Source organism: Acomys minous (genome assembly GCF_964271855.1).
Source record: "Acomys minous genome assembly, chromosome: 4".
Taxonomy (NCBI): domain Eukaryota; kingdom Metazoa; phylum Chordata; class Mammalia; order Rodentia; family Muridae; genus Acomys; species Acomys minous.
This window is the reverse complement of record NC_140486.1, coordinates 99491532-99510942: the sequence shown is the minus strand read 5'-3', so window position 1 is coordinate 99510942 and position 19411 is coordinate 99491532. Positions and strand designations below refer to the sequence as shown.

Below are 19411 nucleotides of genomic sequence, written 5' to 3'. Positions count from 1 at the left end.
CCTGTAGGTGTGTGTATCTCAGCCTTGCAGCTTTCAGGTAACCCCTCCTGCCTGGTCAGCCTCCTGTTCGTGTAATTCTGCACGATGGGCTTTACTCACCCTCTACCAGCAGCTGTGTGTCAGCACTGTCCTGGCCCGCCTGGCAGCTGTAGGTGCCCTGGTCCTCAGGTCGGACGTCATGGATGACCAGGCTGTGGGTGGGACCGTGGCTGCGCATCTCATACTTGTTTCCCGGGCACAGTTCGACCCCCTCCCGCATCCAACACACGTGGCCCCCAGGGCGGGACACAGTCACCTCCAACACTGCTTTGCGGCCTGCCAGAACTGTCTTCTCGCGAGGTGGCCTACGGCACATCTGGAGAGGCAGTGCTGCGGTTGGGGGGACAGAGGCTTAATAAGGGCACGCACGGTCCCTAGAGGAGAGATGCATCTTCCCTGCCTACGACCTCCACTCCTGGCACAAGCCCTCCGTGCCACCAGTCCGTTTCCCTGCATGCCCAGCTCCAAGTCTCTTCCTTTCCGACTCCTCTTGAAGAAATGAGCTGCCCTCTATGACCTGCCCCCAGAGCCCAGCGAAGAGAAATGAAGAAGGCACCAGCTCTACGACCAGCGGCTAGTCAGTCAGTCCGTCCCAGGACGGGAGATGATGCTCTTCCCAGTCGCCTCCGCCTCCGAAGCTTACCCTCCACCTCCAGCCGAGCCAAGGACTGGGCGGGTCCGGCCTGGAAGCTGACTTCACCGGTGTCCTCCGCTCGCAGCTCGCTCAGCACTAGAATGTGTTTCTTCCCTAGGGGGAGGGGTAGGTAGCAAGGCCTCAGCCGCTTCCCGGCAGGATTCGAGAATGAGGGTGGCACCCGAGCAGGTCCCGGGGAGGTTCCGAAGTGTCGGTACGCGGAATTGGGGAGAGGAAGCGAAAAGGAGCTAGGCAGGACTCGGAACAGGCGGCGATGTGAAGTCCAGGAGACCCGGGTAGTGAGGCCGTGGGGCGGGGCCTGATCGATCTAGAGGAGGAGCTTATCCGAATGGGGCGGAGTCTGCCTGAACCCTGGGCAAGGTAACAAGGGGTCACAGAGGATAGAAAGGCGGCCAGACCTTCCTGTCGGATGCGGACGCGGCCTCCGGGTCTCAGCGCGCGGCCTCCGAGCGCCCAGCGCCCGGTGGTTTCGGTCTCCGATACGGTGCACTCGAACGAGGCGCCGTCTCCTTCGCGGGCGCTAACGGACTGGAGCTCGCGGAGCACACACACCTCTCGTTCTGGGGCGGAGACCGGGGCGTGAGAAAGGGCGGAGCTAAGACACACGCCACGCCCCTTCCCTACAAGTAAGGGGAACACCCTCTCCAGCCCAGGCATCTCTGGGTACCCACCGCGCACGGTCAGTCGTGCAAGCCCAGCGCAGGCCGACCCCACAATGCAGCTGTAGGTCCCGGCGTCCGAGGCGCAGCAGCCCCGAAGCAGCAGAAGGCGGCGCGTGCCGAGAGCCTGGAGCCTGAGGCGCGGGCTGAGAGAAAGTGGCTGCCCGTCCTAAGGGCGGGATTTGTAGTGGGTCAGACCTAGTTTAGCAGACTCTGGAGGCTGCAGCCTGGAAGGTGGCGCTGTCCTCTGAGGATGCCAAGCTGTCTAGAGCTCTAGTGGCTTCCTTGTGTCCCCCAGCTAGGGTTGGACCATCCCACATCTTTCCTTTCGGGTGGGTCACTTCTCTGTGACGTCCCTTGAGGACTTTAGAGGCGAGAATTGGCACCAGTGGTACAAAAAGCCCAGAGATCTGCACGGACCCACCGAGTGTGGATTTTAAAATTAGTTTCCAACATAGGCTCTACCACTTTTGTCTGCCTTTGAGCAACTACCTCTGTTCATCCCACAGAACATATTCCTTAGACAACCTGGTGATAACAAGGTGTGACTTCACAGGGCATTGTAAGAATTAAATGTGACATTAGTCTTAGCCTAGTGCCAGTCTCAAAGGCCCAGTGAGTTAGTTTTTTGCCCGCCTGATTGTTATGGCGATGGGTCTGCACTGGGGCCATGCTCTGACCTTCTCCCACATAACGTCAGCCAAAGTCTGGGAAAGCTCGCACTCGAACGTGGCTGTGTCACCTTCAGTCACTTCTTGGTCCTGTGGCCCCTGCACAATAGTCACTGGGACCTCTGAGAGTGGGTGAGAAAGAACAATGCCAAGGGGCAGGGCTAAGTGAGGAAGGAGGCTCCAGTTTGCACAACACACAGCCAGTTAGGTCAGTGGCAGACGCATGCAGGTGGTCAGGGGAGGCCACTTGTGAGAGGAGGAAACTTGAGGACAGGAAGTTCAAGGGAGATGCTGGAGAGTGGGAGACACAGCAGAGCCAGAGAGCCAACTGGGTGGGAGTGACTAGTCACATTTGGGGTGCTCAGCAGGGGACATGCTGGGACTGGAGGGCTGCAGGCAGAGGCTGAAGCAAAGGGATCGCTCTCAGATGCATGGACAACAATGGCCACACGGCTGGAGTGCCACACAGCTGAAGACACTGGCAGTGGGGAGAGGGAACGAAAGCTCCACAGAGTACTGGGAGGGGTGGGGCCCCTAGAGGTGTTAATGAGGAGCTCATTGGGGCTGGAAAAAATGGGACCTTCAGTTAGGACCAGTACTGGAGCACTCTTCAGTGGCTCATCAGTGGAAGAACTACAGGGGGTACACTTAGGCAGCAAAGGGGGGCATAGAGTCAGAATAAGAGTAGTCTGGGGGGGACATGTCCAGGTGGACAGACAAGACGGACTTTACAGACATGGGACTCTTCAAGGTAAGCACCAGTTTGTAGGGCTACAGGCAACAGGAGCAGCCGTACTCAAACAAAGTGGTCACTGAGGGGGTAGGGGATGCGATGTGCACACAGATCCAAAGGGTCCAGGGATTCCTCACTCTGGCAGGGAGGTCAGTAGGAGTCACATGATTAGGTCAGTAGTCACACACACAGAATTAGCAGGCAGGGAGCCCAGAGGCCGCACCTCTCACTGAGAGCCGAGTAGCACATCTGAGAGTATCCGCAGTGAAGGAGATACAGCCCGAGTCAGCCAGACCCAGGCCACTAAGCACCAAACGGTGGGTGCGGCCTTCTGAATGAATGTGGCACTTGGGTCCTGGGTACAGCCGGACTCCACCCTGGGCCCACTCTCCAGTCACACCCTCCTGGGACAGCTCCAGCTGGAAAGTGGCAGTGCCCCCCTCACTGACAGTCACCTCCTCCAGGGGACGAAGCTCCCTCAGCTGCCGAGCTGGTGTGGAGAGATGAGAGAGAGAGGATGCCAGCTCTAGCTCTGGGTAGGGTTCAGGGGCTCACGTACCCCTTAGCACTCTCTGCATGCCTCTCTCCACCCCCCTCCCCCCAGCACTCAACTGAAGGCTTTAACAATTTAAGTTCAGAGTGGATGGGTGGGAGGAAAAGGACAGACACAATTGGCTAGATTTGATCAGGGGAAAGGTGTACTGCAGTTAGGAAAAGGAAAACACACCGAGTGTTAGAGTTTTGGGGGATGGGGAGAGAAGTCTCAGCATGGGGCGCTGTGACACTGGAAGGAACAGGAAGTTTGATGCTAGACCCACTGGGATTGGAGCAGAGCATTGACATATACTTTGTATATGTACTGTGTGACTGTCGGCAAGCTGCTCTGACTTTTTCCAGCCCTAGTTTTGTCTGTTGTGCGAAACCAGTGGTTCCTAGACTTCCTGATGATGCTGCGGCCCTTTAATAGAGTCCCTCGTGCTGTGGTGACCCCCAACCATAACAGTATTTTTTATAGCTACTTCATAACTGTAATTCTGCTACTGTATTGAATCATAACGTAAATATCTGATGTGCAGGATATCTGATACACGACCTCTGTTGTTCAACTCCCAAAGGGGTCACAACCCACAGGCTGAGAACCACTGCACTAGATACAAAGTAGTGACGCTCTAGATTATACTGTGATGAACACATATCACTGGGGACCACTAGTCACAAGGGTCTGATAACTCAGCTCCCTTCCTTGAAGACTCCAGAGGGATCAACCGCACACAGCCAGCTAACAGAGGGCACCAGCATGAGGTGGGTGGGTGAGAACTAGTGTTTACCAGCCATTCTTTCAAAAATAAATACAAGGCGGGCGTCGTGGCGCACGCCTTTAATCCCAGCACTCTGGAGGCAGAGGCAGGCGGATTGTTGTGAGTTCGAGGCCAGCCTGGTCTACAAAGTGAATCCAGAACAGCCAAAGATACACATAGAAACCCTGTCTCGAAAAAACAAAACAAAAATACAGACAGTGTTTCTGCAGTATAGCATTTATGTTGCTAGCAAAGCCATCTTAGAAGCAGCGGGGTGGAAAGCAAAGTCCGTTTGGACTTCTGAGGTAACTAGAAAATGTTAGAAAAAAAAAGAGGTTTTTGCTTTGAGTAGGCGTCTTCAAGCTCTAACCCTAGACTGGGACGGCCAGGGAAGACTTTCCTCAGCGGAAAGGGGCACTTTGGTGGGGGGCTTTCGGGGACTCTGGGCCAGCCAGGTGGGCGACGAATTAGGAGAAGACTGGGCACTCACGCCTCACACTGAGCCTGGCCAGGGTGCGGTCGTGGTGGCTCTCGCAGCCGTAGGTACCCTGGTCGGTAAGTAGAACGCCGTGGATGGAGAGGCGGTGGACATGGCCATCCTGGGCTGTCGTCAGGCGAGAGTCGAGAGGAAGAGGTTCCCCACCTCGTAGCCAGCGAACAGCTCCAGCTGCACCCACTCGGCCTGTCTCTACCTCAAGGCACACATCCTGGCCTTCCTCGACCCGCACATCCTGCAGCCGCCGCAAGAACAGCAGCTCTGTCTCTGAAAAGGAAGAAAAAAAAAAAAGAGAGAGATTATGGAGGCTGGATGTTGAAGGCTGCCCCTGGCTATCTCACTTTTACATCATGACTTTTCGATGCTCAGTGGCACTAAACCTCGAACGTGGAGCCTGGCACTTGTGTCAGTGGCTCCAGCTCGCGCAGTCACGGTCCCTGCGTCCTGGAGTTGGCAGCCCCGGATGATCAAAGTGCGGCTTGAACCATTCTGGACCGTTTCCAGCTGGGGCCCTGGACTGACAATAGCTCCGTTGCGTAGCCACGTGACCTCCGCATCTGGTGGTGAAACTTCACACTGGAATGTGGCATCGTCACCCTCGTGGACTGTCAGGGGTGTCAGCTCGGAGACTAGCTTCACTGGTGGGGGCTCTGGAAGGAGGGGGGAGGGGCAGTGAACCGGTTGCCTCTTTCTCCCCCTCTCCTTTTCATCCCTTCCCCAGGACTCAAGCCTTCATTCTCCCGCCAATCACTATAGTTCGAGTGAGGTTCTACTGTGTGTTGGTCACGGGGCTTCTCCCAAAGACCAGGATGCCAATGCCTGGCCACATTTAGTAAGCTCCCTGCAACCCCAGCCTGGCACCTCTTCCCAAGTCTCTACCAATACATCATTTACTATGGCCCTGTTAGAACATTTAGGAGTCATAGCAACCTATCTGCTATCCCCATTTCAGAGCTGGAGCTCAGAGGAGTAAAATAACTTGGCTAATGTCACACAACTCTCGGACAGCAGAGTCTGGGTTGGACCCTGGGCAAGTTGACCCTAGAGGCCGCTGTTCTTATCTACTGGGCCCTGCCATGCTAGGGTCCAAGAAAAAGGAATTTGCCTTCTTAAGGTGGCAGTCATGTACGCATTGGTAGGAACCATAGAGAGCAATTAGGCCAGATGTAGGAGATGAAAAGGGCCCAGAAGGACAAGAGGTGGTCTTTGTGGGTGCCAGAGACCAGCGGGTGTGAGGGGTACACTGTTACCTTCCACACTGACGATGAAGATGCGACTGTCCTGGGGTGCGTCGCACAGGTATTCCCCAGCGTCCCCTCTCCGTGCCCCCCGCACCCGTAGCACCTGCCTGGCCCCGGCTTGTTCCAGCTGCACCCGCCCCTGGCTTGCCAGGCGCTCCCCGTCTTTGTACCAGCGTATAGGGCCCCCTGGCCTGGAGAGGCGCACCACCAGCTCTAGGTCCCCGCCTGGTGTGCTTCGAACCCTCGTCTGGGCTGCCTCGGGGGCCACTACCCGCACCGGGGGCTCTGTGGGGTCAGAGCTAGGGGTCACTGAGAGGGCAATGAGAAGGGCAGGGAGACAAGCTGGGGAAACAGGGCAAGGGAAAGATGTGATGTCTTAGGAAAGTGGGAGAGCTCTGGGTACGGGGTACTATTAAGGCTTTCTGCCCAGACTGTACTCACCAGCCACCTGGACGTTGAAGTTGATGCTTGGGGCCCCTGGGGCTGCCCCAGACTGGCAGGTGTAGACACCTGCATGAGCTAGGTCTGCAGCCTTGATGCAGAGGATTCGGCGAGGACCCTCAGCTTGTAGCTCTAGTCCTTCGCCCTGCTGCACAGGGCTCCCGTTGTGGCTCCAGAACACTTGTGCACTTGCTCGGGACAGCTCACAGCTCAGCACCACTGGCTCCCCAGGAGCCACGCAGAGCAGGTTTGGGGCTGCCTCTGGGGCCAGGAACTGCACTGGGGGCTCTGCACAAAGAAAGGAGGTTGTAAGCTCAAGCCAGCTCCCCCCGCCTCCCCACCCCAGGGTAGCCCGGCACACCCACCAGCCAGGCTGACGTTGAAGGTGACAGCCTCATCTCGGGTCTCACACACATACTCCCCGGCATCCTCAGGCTGGGCGTGGGGCAGGGTGAGAGTGCGGGCAGGCCCCTCGGCACCCAGCTGCAGTGCATCGGACACCTCTACCTCTAGCCCATCCTTGTACCAGCGCACCTGGGACCCAGCCGGGGCCACTTCACAGCGCAGCTCCACATGTCCTGGTACCCCAAACTGTAAATCCAGGGACCGGGCAGCTGGGCGCACAATCCTCTCTGGTGGAGCTGGTGGGTGAGCAGAAAAAGGGACACATGGTTTTGACTCAAGGCATGTCCCTGCCTCTCCAATATACCTTACCACTAAGAACCTAAGGGCTCATAGGAAGAAAAGGACTTGCCCAAGGTCATACAGATAAGAGGTAAGTCACACTCATGTCCAGATCTATCAATTCACCCATCCCTAGGTCCATCCCAATTTCCTCCCCTTCTATGCTTTAACTCTGACATACGTAGCTATTGCTATTGGATAAAACATTTACTGTGTTTATTTTTTTTGCCTGACTGCCCCTTTTCAATGTGGGTCCCATGAACACAGAAACTTGGGAGTTCACTGGTTCACTTTGTACCCCAACATCTAGGATAGTGCCAAGCATATACTAGTTGCTTGATATAGCTAAGACTGAGGAGTCTGGGACCCAGGGGCATGGGGAAGAGAAACAGGGGACCCCCCCATCCTAAGATGAGTTGATGCCTGTCCTATAGTATGCTGTCTGTTTACCTCTCTGGAGGTGCCCAGAGAAATTACCCACCTGTGACAGTGACAGTGAAGAAGGCCGAGTCGTCTCCAGCATCACACACAAACTCGCCCCCGTCCTCTGGCTGGGCAGCAGGCAACACCAGTCGGCGACGAGGTCCATCGCTCTCCAGCACCAGGGCCTCACCCTCCTCCACCTCTAGCCCGTCCTTGTACCAGCGCACAGGAGCATCCTCTCGGGACAGCTCACAAGTCAGCACCACACATTCCAAACTCACAGCGATCAGGGTCACCTCATCCTGGGGGTATATGATCCGCACAGGGGGCTCTGCAGAGTAGGGAAAACACAACTGTCACTAACTCCCATGATCTGGCAGAGCACATGGGCCCTGGTGCCCAATTATTAATAATAGTACTGAGTAGCACAGTAATAAGCTAATAAAGGGTCCCTGATCTGTCCTTGAAATTCCTAGGACATTTACAGAATCTAGAATCTTTTGGAGTTTAAAAACGATGCATTTCTCATTTATTAGATACCTTCAGGCCCCGCCTCCACCTCTTATAACTATCCCCATTAGCAGTTTTTGCTGTGTAATGTACTTACCCTCAATAAGACATTCTAAAAGATACAGTCACATCTCACAAAGACAGAGATATACTAGCCCTACCAGACAACTAAAGAATAATTCATTATGCATCAGCTAAACTCAATTTTATTGAAATAAATTTGACTGCTAATCTTTTTTTGGGGGGGTGGGGGCGGTCATTTCACTACATAGCCCTGGCTAGTCTGAAACTCACTATTTAGACCAGGATGGCCCAGAAAACATAAGAGATCCACCTGCCTCTGCCTCCTGACTGCTGAGATTGAAGGTGTGCACCACCACACCAGATGACTGCTGAACTATTATTAACAAGCCTTTTGATGTTGAGGGTTCGGGGCTTTCAAAATTGTGCAGGGACGGAATCAGAGATCTGTAAGGACAAATACTTCCTAACGCTCCAGTAATAGCTCCAACTATTTTGCTCATTTAGCCTCAAGCTGTCTCCGGATGAAAGAACTAAGGCACAGAATGATTAAGCAATGAATTGCCCTTAAGGTCACAGATGGCTCCAGCTCCTGGGCAGGAGGATGAAGCGTTCTGTTCTAGGCAGGCTTTCCTGCTGCAGGCAGTGGGAGGGAACCCAAGCCTCCCACTTGCAACAACTAGGGAATGCTTTTTGTACCTGTATACCAGAGTTGCTAATAACGTCTAAAAGTTTCCCATGGGGATGCTACATGCTTCTATAGGGAGTTCATCCTCAAGAACAGGCCACTCTTCCACAGAAAAGAAACGAAGTTAAAATCATTATGCAGTCAGCAAGCCCAAGCTTGCCCACAGCACCACGCCCTCTTGGTCCCCTGGATATCAAGTTTCAGGAAGACTAGAGTACACCTGTCCCCCTTGTGGCCTGAATGGGGAACTGCTAGGTTCTGGGACCAGGGTTTTTCAGAAGTTCTTGGAGGGACCCAAACACAGGACACTGCAGCCTTGAGCTCTTGCAGCTCACCTCCATAAGTGGGATTCTTTTCTCAAAGTGTCTTATTCAGTCGTGACAAGGCCAGGAAACTACAGAAGGCAGCATCTGGGGCTGTAGAAGGGGTTGGGGCAGGGATAACTACAGAACCCATTTGGCGTGGGTCTTGATCCACTCTGGCCTGGAGGTAAGGTGGTATTTGTGTGAACTTTCCTGTGAGGCACCTGGTGTGTGGTTTACGGCTGTTACGTCTGGCCAGGGCTGGGAACAAGAGAGTGAAGGTAGCAGCTAGCTTTAAAACAGAATGTGTACGCAGCCTCGTTGCCGTTGCAGACTCTGCTTCCTGGGGCAGAAGTCCCTAAGCTGCAAAGCCTGAGCATGACCCTTTGGGCAGGTCAGGGAGGAAGGCAAAAGGACCGTGAAGACTAGGATAGTCATCCCTGTGCTGACATTGGGGTTCTTCTGTGATGCCCAGAACTGCCTAAAACCCCCACTACCACGCACACTGGGAACGGCGCTGTAAACTGTAGTCCTGAGGTCTCTGGCATAAACCGCCATCGTGCACTTTCCCCTACCTAGAATACTTTCTGCCCACCCCCTAACTCAGCTTAGCTCCAGTACCAGTTGATAAACACCTTCATTACCCTGTCCAGGATAGCAGCCACCAGCCCTGGGATACCTATGCTGACCTTAACAGCCTACACTCTGACATGTGTTGGGCTTTCTTACTAGTCTGTACCCTCTGGTGGGGGAATACATGCCTGTTCATATGCTGCGGGACATATGGAAGCCAGCCCTGGGTGACTTTCTCCCAGGTCCTCCCTGCCTGGCTATTCTGTGGAGCCCTGGGCCCTAACCGCACTGATCACTTATCACGAGGTATCTTGGAATGTTTATTGGTGTGTTTATTGTTTTAACAAAGGGGTCGCAGTGTGGAGGCTAAATAGGTTAAGTCAATGGCTCGAGGTCTCGGGAGAGGCAGAAGGAATGGCAGGGAGGGTGGAACAGAGGAATGGGGGCCCCATACTATGGGGCAGCTGCTACTCAGTGCCAGCCGTTCGTCGCCATGGGGGGAAACGGGACCAGAACCTCCGGGTCTTTGGCTTTTTCAAGAGGATGCATAACTCCGGGTTGTTATTTGGACTGTCCTGACTTGGGTGTGACTCTGCAGGCCAAACAAAAGATATCTGTGGGCTGCACAGAGCCCAAGGGTCTCCCCATTTGAGACCCCTGGTTAACAACTGCCTTCCCAGCTAGACTGGCAGCTCCCTAACCAGTAGCCCAGACACCTGACCTGGTGACTGGCCTAGATGGCGGTCAGTCAGTCAGCTGGTGGAGCACAACTAGACCAGCCTTGTTGACACTCAAGAAGGATCTCTTTCTTCCCATTGGGATTCCAGGCTCTTTCCAACAGTGGGTCCTGGTGCATTCACCATCAACCCACACTTCCCTCCCTGACACAGGCAAGCCTGCACACGAGGAACCATCCACTCAACATCCCTCAGTCTCAGGGGTGTCCTCTGGTGATTCTGGGGGCTGGGGTGGGCCCACACCTGTGACGGTGACAGTGAAGGAAGCCGATTCATCATCGATTTCACACAAGTACTCGCCGGAGTCCTCAAGCTGGACGGAGGGCAACACTAGGCGGCGGATGGTGTCTTCTTTCTCCAGGAGCAGGGCTGGGCTCTCCACTACCTCCTCCCCATCTTTGGTCCAGCGTACCTCGGCCCAGGGCCGAAACAGCTCACACGTCAGCACCACACGCTCTAGGCGGACAGCTGCCACATACACTTTGCCACTGGGGTACACGATCCATGAAGAGACATCTGAAGGACAGAGAGACATCTGATGCTAGGCAAGGGTGGGTGGGCCTGGGATGCCCTGCTACCCTTCCAGATCCAGGCCTGCCTCCTATGCTTTGAAATCAGTCAGCCATGTGTTCAAAGAGAAGTCACTCCGTAGGCAGCCTCCCACAGCTGGGGCCACACAGTCATCATGGCCAGAGAGACATGGCTATAATTTCCAAAAGCACACCAAGCTTTGTGTGGGACCAGCATACTGGGGACTGTGGTGTCAACTTTAGCTGTGGAAAACAGTTCGCATCCTCTGGGGGCGAGACAGGACAGTATTAAAAAAAAATAAAAGAAAGAAAGAAACATGGGGGCTGAGCGCGGTGGCGCACCCTTGTAATCCCAGCACTTGGGAGGCAGAGGCAGGGAGGTTGCTGTGAGTTCAAGGTCAGCCTGGTCTACAAAGCGAGTCCAGGACAGCCAAGGGCTACACAGAGAAACCCTGTCTCAAAAAGGGAAAAGAAACCTGGATGATGAGGGCTTCAACTCAAGTGGAACTGGGGTCCCTAACGGGCCTCTGAAAGTTTTTGACTCCTTCCTTCCGTACCTGCGCTATAAGAGAACTATTGTCCCTTAAGGAACCCTCTTAGCAGGGGACTCCTGGGAGACGGAAAAGGCAGGGGATCCCCGGTGACAAGCAGCTAGGACCAGACAATGCAGGGAAGCTGGCTGGGACTGGGACATAGGAACGTGTGTCCTAGCTGCTCCAGCTGGTCCCACCTGTGATGGTGACAGTGAAGTAAGCACGTTCATCTCCTGCAACACACTGGAACTCGCCCCCTTCCGAGGGCTGGGCTGCAGGCAGCACCAGGCGGTGATGGGGCCCTTCATTCTCAAGGACCATGAAGTCACTCTCCTCCACTTCCTGCCCATCCTTGTACCAGAGCACAGGGGCGTCCTCTCGGTCCACCTGACAGGTCAGCATGACACACTCAGAAGTGATGGCATGTACAAACACATGCTCTCGGGGTTCCACGATGTGTACTGGGGGGTCTAGATGGGAAACAGAGATGGATCGTAAACACAGAAACTCAAGGGCAGGAGACCGGTCTCTACACAGGAGGTCAATGGCGGTAAGGGAGAGGGGTAATCCAAACCATGCCGTGCAGGGATTGGGGGCAAAGGACACGAGATCCTGTTGGCATGGTGGCTTAGGCATGATGGAAGATGAAACAGTACTGAGTAACTCAGGGATGCCCAAAGGCTGAGGGTAGGAGGCAAGGGCGAGCTCATACAGCGGCAGCCAGCATCGACATGGGCAGAAAGAAGGAAGATCTCAATCACAAAAAGGACAGGCCTGGAGGATGACTCAGCCAGCACCAAGCGACTGCTCCCCCAGGCAGTGCTGTGCTCTGTATGTGGGCAGTTATCTCAAAGGCCCTGGTGTTAAGGGCTTGCAGGCGGGGCTGGTGCTATGGAGCAGCTTGATGAGACAGCCTTAAGTCACCGGAGCCTGTCTTCAAAGAGGTGGGATCCCAGTCTCTTCCCCTCTTATTTCGTGGCCATGAAGATGAGCAATGTGTTCTGCCACTTGCAACCCTGCCTTTGACATTCAGCAGCCCCACTATAGTTTCAAAGCAATGGTCCTGGGTTCAAATCCCCAAAACAACTCTCTCTTTACTGATGAATGCCTTGGGTATTTCATTACAACGGCAGAAAACCAACTAATAGGAAGAGTGAGTTCCCTGTCATGGGACATTCTTTAGGTTGGGGTCACAGGGTCTCCTGAGTGGAAGCAGGATTTCTATTCAGAGGGCTCAGTAGCTGTTATGTCGCCCTCCTTAAGAGTCAGCTTGAGACCGTGTCTCACATAGCTGAGGCTGGCCTCAAATCTGCCATGTGTCACCCGGCCGAGTTACCTTCCGTTTTCTGAAAAGTGAAAAAAGACCTCCCCCTTTGGGCTCAGCCCTGGATGCTTTTGTCTTTGGATAGCTCAGAGGACCTGGGAACATGCATTTTTAACAGGCTTCTACTGTGCTCCTGCATTATGGGAGCCGCCAGACCTACTTCAACCTCTACGAGTAGCAGGAAAAAAGCCAGGCCTGGGCGTGACTCCGAGCCACCGACTTTGCTGGCTATGTGATGACAGGGAAGTCACAATAATTCTTTGGGCCTCCATGTCCTTATCTATAGACCAGACATTATGCTTTATTGAGCTGTGAAAAGTAAACAGGATAGCACAGGTGCAAATTACCTAGCATAGGTAGATTCTAAAAAAATGCCAGCGCCATCCTTTTCTTCCCTCAATTGCACTTAGCCCCCTCACCCAAGCCAGCAGAGGGTATGTGTGTGCACTGGTGGGCAAGTGTGCTAGATAATGTGGCTACATGAGAGATTAAAGACACAAATGTAAAAAAAATAAATAAATAAAATAAATAAATAAAAAATAAAGACACAAATGAAGGACCAGGCATATATCTCAGTAGAGTACTCACCTAGAACCCACAAGTCTCCAGGCCCCACCCAAATACCACAAGACAAAACAAACAAAAAGCCCTTCATAAAAGGGGACACCCTCCCGCCCCCCACCCCTGCTACCAAGCCAAGAGACCACAGGGGCAGGGCTTACAAAGCTCCCACATTGAGCCTCAGCTGGAAGAGGCCAGCATGGCTCCTGACCTTGAACAGTGACACTGAAGAAGGCTGAGACCCCTTCCGTTCTGCATTCAAATTCACCGCTGTCTTGGACTTGAGCCTCAGGCAGGATCAGGCGGTGTTTGCGCCTCTCTGTCTTTACTATGAGTGATTCACTCTCCTCCACTTTCTGGCCATCCTTGTACCAGGCTGCTGGAAAGTTCACTCTGGAGAGCTCACAGGTCAGCACCACCCGTTCAGAGGTTGTGAAAGTCAGTGAGACTTTGTCCTGGGGACTCAGGATGTGCACTGGGCTTTCTGCATGGAGAGAAACCTAGTCACATGCAATGTCTTTAAAGGCCTAGTCTATACAGATATACAGCCTTCTCTCCAGCATGTGACAGCTGTTGCTGGTGACTAAAGCCCAGCTGTCAGGGTTTTTTCAAAACAGGTTTGAGGGTCAAGGGGAAAGATTACAGTGGCAGGGCATCTGTCTAGCACACACATAAGGTACTAGGTTCAATTTCTTGTACTTAAAAAAAAAGAAAGAAAGAAAGAAAGTAAGTAAGTAAAAGGGATGGGCGGTGGTGGTGCACACCTTTAATCCCACCAGTCGGGAGGCAGAGACAGGCGGATCTCTGAGTTTAAGGCCAGCCTGGTCTATGGAGTAAGTTCCAGGACAGCCATGACTACACAGAGGAACCCTGTCTCGAAACTCTGCTCTCCAACCCACCCCCTCCCCCCGCCCCGCTCCCCTACTCCCACCAAGAGGATTATGCTTTGCTATGGTTTGGTCTGGACATGATCTGAGTTATCCCTAAAAGATTCCTGTGATGGAACTGTAGTCCTCAGGGTGGCAGTGTGTGGAACCTTTAAGAGGGGAAGCCTAGGGGAGGAGCAACAGGAAGAGGCAGTGGTGGTGGTGAGGCTTAGTGGGAGGCAGTTCTCAAAGGGTTCTAGTAAGCTGCTACAAAGCAAGTTCACGCTGTGTGTTTGGTTGTTTCTGATTGTGACTGTCTTTCTATTTTTTTGGCATGTTCTGACTTAAGTCAAATGGGGGTCACTAGAGACTAAACTGATGGGGCTTTGGACTTTTGAGTTTCCAGAACTGTGAATTAAATAAAATCCGTTCCTTATGAAGTACTCAACATCAGCTATTCTGGTTTTTTGTTTTTGGAGACAGGGTTTCTCTGTGTAGCCCCTGGCTGTCCTGGAACTCACTCCATAGGCCAGGCTGGCCTCGAACTCAGAGATCCACCTGCCTCTGCCTCCTGAGTGCTGGGATGAAAGGAGTACACCACCACCACCACCATGCCTGGCTCAGCTACTCTGTTACAGCCAACAGAAAACAAAGCCGTGTCAGGCTTTTCAGCCAATGTTTAAGCACAGTGGTGTCACTGCACCTAAGCCTATCTCTCCTGGAGCCTCTGGTGGTAGAGGTCCTGGGTTACATTCTAGAAACAACTGCTCTTTACTATCTACCACTGATGTTGGAAGTTACCTCAGGCCCTCGGTTCTCCAGTGGTAGCAACAGCCAGTGCCCTTGAGTTTTAGCACCCCCTTCCCGATCCTGAGAGATCCTACATTCTCTCTCTTGGAGCCAAATTACCTGGGTTCCTAGCCCAGCACCATCATCACATTTAACTTTGCAACTCTGGGCAGGCCACTCAACCTCTCCTGTGCCTGCCTTCTTACATGTGAAGGGAGAACGATAAAAGAGCCTGTTTTCCGGGGCTACCAACAGGACTGCGCTAGTTACCTAAGTCAAGCAGTTGGGGCAGTGCCTGGCTGGAGACAGTGTTGGCAACTAGACAAAGAGGACAGCAAGCAGGCAGGGCCAGGACCTGTGTGTGTCACCAATTCAGAGGACAAATGTAATCTTTTGGTAGTATCGAGTTGAACCCAAGCTGGGCAAAGTGCTCCACCACCGCGGCTGTACCCGACCCCAGTATGACAGAATCACCTCAAAGCAAAACAAATCCAAAGAATGGGGGGATGACGTCAGTGAGCCCAAGAGAAGCCTTGAAATGCTACGAGTTGAAAGTGGCCTTCGGGACCTCTGAGTTCCCAATCCGAGCCCGTCATGCATGCCCCTTAATCTTCTATCCCAGCCATGAGAAACAGGCACAGCGTTCACTTTGTTCGGCGAACACTCCTGTGCTTTGAACCCATCTGCCTACTTGTCCGCCAGTAACCAACCTTGGATAGCGAGGGCGGCCGAGTCTTGCACGCCAGGGCAGCTGAAGCCTACCAGGGCCCCCGTGTCTTTGCGCTTGACAGCCTGCAGGATGAGTCTGTGCTGCAGGCCCTTCTGCTCCACCCGGTAACGCAAGGCTCCAGGCTCCACCTGGCCTTCCGGCTCATTACTCTTGAGCTGTTCTCCGTTAAGGAACCAAGTACCCTGGATGATAGTGGACAGATCAAGGGAGAAGACGGCATCCTCCCCATCATACACCTGCACATCCTCCAGGCCTGACACCAGGCGAGCTGTGGGCACTGGAACAGAGACAAGGCATGGCTGTTAAGACGCCCTGAAAGGGCAAGAGAGGGCAAAAGCTGGTGGATGGAAAACCACAAAGGACTAAGAGTCAGACAAAGGATGAGGGGGTCATGGGAGCGCATGACTTGGGGTACAGACACTGATGGACAAAGTCCAGAAGGATTAACTCACCAAGGTGAGCAGAGCCATTGAACACGACATGGGGACTTCGGCCGTGCTCGCTGACCGTGCAGATGCGGAAGCGGTAGTCACCCTCTGCGGGTACACAGTCCCCTGGCACCTCTACAGCTCCAGCTTTCTCAATGCTGAAGCACTGGACCCAGTCTTCAGACCCGACTTCCTGCCGCTCCAGGCGGTAAATGAAGGAGGCTTCTGGAGGTGGTTCTGGAGGTTTCCAGGTCAACAGGACCGTGTTCTTTTGGCCTCTGAACATCTCAACCAACACAGGGGGCCCGGGAGGACTGTGCTTCACACCTGTGACAAAGGCGGAATTTTTCACCCGAGCCTTGCACAAGCCCCTGACAACACTCCTGCTTTAAATCAGCTTTGCCCACCCAAACACTGGCTGGGCCCCTGCCCTGCCCCTCTTGTCTACAGGCCTTCGTGCTCTCACATTTGACTCTGAGCAGAGTGGTGGTACGGGAGTCGCCCAGACTGAAGGTGACCTCGCCAGCATCTTCTCGGGTCACCCCAGGAAGGACCAGGGCATGCATGTGACCACAACTGCTCTGGCAGGTGATTGGCAGCTCCTCCCCATCGCGGCTCCAGCTCCCCTGGACCCCAGCTTCTTGGGTCTCCACCAGCAGCACTGCGTTTTCTCCCTCCAGGACATCCAGCTTCCGGGGTAAGCGCTTCAGGATGGGTCCTGAGACGTGGATGGCAACCCATCAGCCCAGGAGCTAGACACCACCACCAGCCTCCTCCTCCTCCTCCTCCTCCCACTGGGCAGCTGACCTTTGACCGTCACGTTGGCCACAGTGCGCACTCGACCCCGCATCTCGCACAGATAGACGCCATCATCATCCGCCTTCAGTCTGTGGATGATGAGGCGTCTCACGGTGCCCTCCTCGATCTGCTCGTACTTGTGGCAGGGCAACAGGCGTTGGTCTTCTCGGAACCAGGCCGTGGGGATCCGAGAGTTGGGCACTTTACACTCCAGCACTACAATGCCATGCTCTCGGCCCTCCACATCCTGCAGGGGCTTTGCAAACCGGAGGCGGGGCTCTGTAGAAAGAGGAGAGTAAGAGGAGGCTCAGGAGAGGAGGATGAGCGTGCATCATTTGCTCTTCTCAGCAGAGCTAGGAACGGCAGCTCAATCCCAGCAAAGAAGGCCTAATTTCCAGCCTGACCCTGATGCTTACCAGCCATTATAACCTTGAACACGTCTTATAACATTTGTGTCTCAATTTGCTTGTATGTTGGATGGGGAGAGGGAGGGCAGGAGTTGAATCAGATCAGTGTGGTTTTTTTCTTTCTTTTCTTTTTTTAAAATTAATTTATTTATTTTATGTATATGAGTTCTCTGCTTGCATGCACACCTTACAAGGCAGAAGAGGGCATCAGATCTCATTACAGATGGTTGGGAGCCATCATGTGGTTGCTGGGAATTGAACTCAAGACCTCTGGAAGAGCAGCCAAGTGCTCCTAAGCACTGAGCCATCTCTCCAGATTGGTGATTTTCAAACTGTTCTGTTACTCGACATTTCCCTATTTCTGTACGGCTCTCCACAGCATTTCACTTTAACAGTATCCTAAGCATTTCAAAAACCCTATTTCAGCACTAGGAAACCACCAGAGAGCTAACTTGCTGGGGAAACAAGTTTTGGTGCCACTCATAGAAGCTTCTTTACTTTCTTGAGGACATTCCTGTTTCACACTGGCCTGGTGAGTTTGGGCACACTGAGATGTACCCGTGAGGACACTGCCATAGCTCAGGTCCCACACGCTTGGTTAAGTGCCAGGCAGGCAGCCCGTTTTCCTTGGAAGGAGAAAATTAGGCAACAACTAGTGAAAGTGTAATCTCTCAAGTAGTGACCTAGTCCTACCAAGGGGAACCTCTGCGTCCATCTTCTTTCAAACTCAAACAGTGGATCAAAGAGAGACCAGGGATCCTCTGGCAAATCTATCTCCTCTGTGACTGAGCAGTGGTTCCAGGAGGTTTGCACAGGCCTTCCCAACAGATTCAGGGCCCAAAGCTGTGAACACAGCCTCCGCTCCAAATGTGTGTTTTTCATACAGCGGCCCCCTTGTTCTGATTTGCATAAATCTAGACTCACACCTCACAACCACAACATGCTCCTATTATCTCACAGACATTGCGACCATGGGAATCTAGTTGGGAAAGGAAGCCTGAAAGAGCAAAGGACAGGAATGTTCTAGGACTTGAAAGGTTTACACACAGTCATCTATTCCTTAGTTTAGTGGTTTTTCAACATCTGCCTTAAAAATCACCTGGGTAGTTTGCTAAGAAATTCACGAGTGTACTGGAGACATCTAAATCCTCATTCCTGAGGGTAGGAGACAGGTTGGAAATGGAAATTCAGTATTCCTCCAGACATAGAGGTGGACATGAGCAAGGAGGGCCTCTGAGGGCACTGGAGGCCCACTGCTCTACCTTTTACGTGCAGCTGGACCGCGCTGAGAGTCTGACCCGCTGAGTTGCGCGCCGCGCACACGTAGAGCCCACGGTCCTTGGCCTGGCAGTAAAGCACCTTAAGTACAAAGCCACCATCGCGGTCGCGGTACATGAGGCGGCGGCGATCCGGGAGCAGTGGGCGGCCCTCCCAGTGCCATTCGATCTCGGGCTCGGGCTTGCCCATCACGTAGCAGCGGAACTTGGCATGCTTGCCCTCGTTCACCCAGAAGGTCTTGGGTGCGCACTTGAGCGGCTCCACCACGGGCATGGGGGCCTCATCTGGATCCTGGGGCGGGTTTTCGCGGGGCTGGTGCACCTGGAGCAGCGCGCCCGCCTGCGCGTGGCCGTGCGCGTTGCAGGCGTGGCACACGTACACCCCGGAATCCGGCAGCCTCGCCGCCAGGATGCGCAGCGTCAGGCTTGCGCCCTGGCCACTCGCGCCGTGGCCCGGCTCGAGCGCGAAGTGGCTGCTGTCCCACACTTCGTCCAAGGCCATCCCATCTTTCTCCCAGTACAACTCGGGCTCCGGGAGGCCTCCCACCTGGCACGTCAGCACCACCTCCGCCCCGCGCAGCACCCACTGGGATTGGGGTCCCGTCAGGAACGTGGGAGCGCCCTCTCCGGTGCCCGGCGGCGGCAGCGAACACTCGGAGGACTGGGGCTCGGGCTCTGGGGCAGGGGGTTCCAGCACAGTGACGGCGGCCGCCGCGTAGGCCTCTCCAGCCGAGTTACGGGCGCGGCACACGTAGACCCCAGCGTCGGTGGGCAGCGCCCCGCTCAACAGCAGGCTATGCTCGGCGCCGTCCTCCGGGAAGCTCAGGCGCTCCGAGGCCACCAGCTGCTGGCCGCCTTTCTCCCACAAGACAGTGGGCGGCGGCTCTCCCAGGACCACGCATTTGAGTTCGGCCTCCGCGCCACTTACCACCCGCACGGGCCGCGGGAAGCGCAGGAAACACGGGGGGCTTCCCTGATCCCCCGAGCCGGCCTTCAT

The 19411-nt window shown here is 54.3% G+C and overlaps 1 protein-coding gene across 5 annotated transcripts in view; it reads right to left on the bottom strand.

Moving 5' to 3' along the window:
* Positions 1-19411, bottom strand: part of OBSL1 (obscurin like cytoskeletal adaptor 1) — a gene marked incomplete at its 5' end in the record, with an annotated part of 26821 nt that extends 7410 nt beyond the window's left edge. For 2 of the 5 annotated variants that reach the window (XM_084778972.1, XM_084778973.1), the window contains 19 exons: positions 100-369; positions 683-787; positions 1093-1522; positions 2034-2146; positions 2981-3247; positions 4546-4818; positions 4932-5201; positions 5802-6077; positions 6234-6521; positions 6599-6874; positions 7399-7671; positions 10415-10687; positions 11432-11704; positions 13331-13603; positions 15485-15781; positions 15957-16259; positions 16399-16650; positions 16740-17009; positions 18400-19411. In XM_084778972.1, the coding sequence (XP_084635098.1) occupies positions 100-369; positions 683-787; positions 1093-1522; positions 2034-2146; positions 2981-3247; positions 4546-4818; positions 4932-5201; positions 5802-6077; positions 6234-6521; positions 6599-6874; positions 7399-7671; positions 10415-10687; positions 11432-11704; positions 13331-13603; positions 15485-15781; positions 15957-16259; positions 16399-16650; positions 16740-17009; positions 18400-19411 (5794 nt within the window). Of the gene's footprint in view, positions 1-99; positions 370-682; positions 788-1092; positions 1523-2033; positions 2147-2980; positions 3248-4545; positions 4819-4931; positions 5202-5801; positions 6078-6233; positions 6522-6598; positions 6875-7398; positions 7672-9687; positions 10027-10414; positions 10688-11431; positions 11705-13330; positions 13604-15484; positions 15782-15956; positions 16260-16398; positions 16651-16739; positions 17010-18399 lie in introns of those variants that run through there. The other 3 variants (XM_084778974.1, XM_084778975.1, XM_084778976.1) reach the window with 3 other exon arrangements.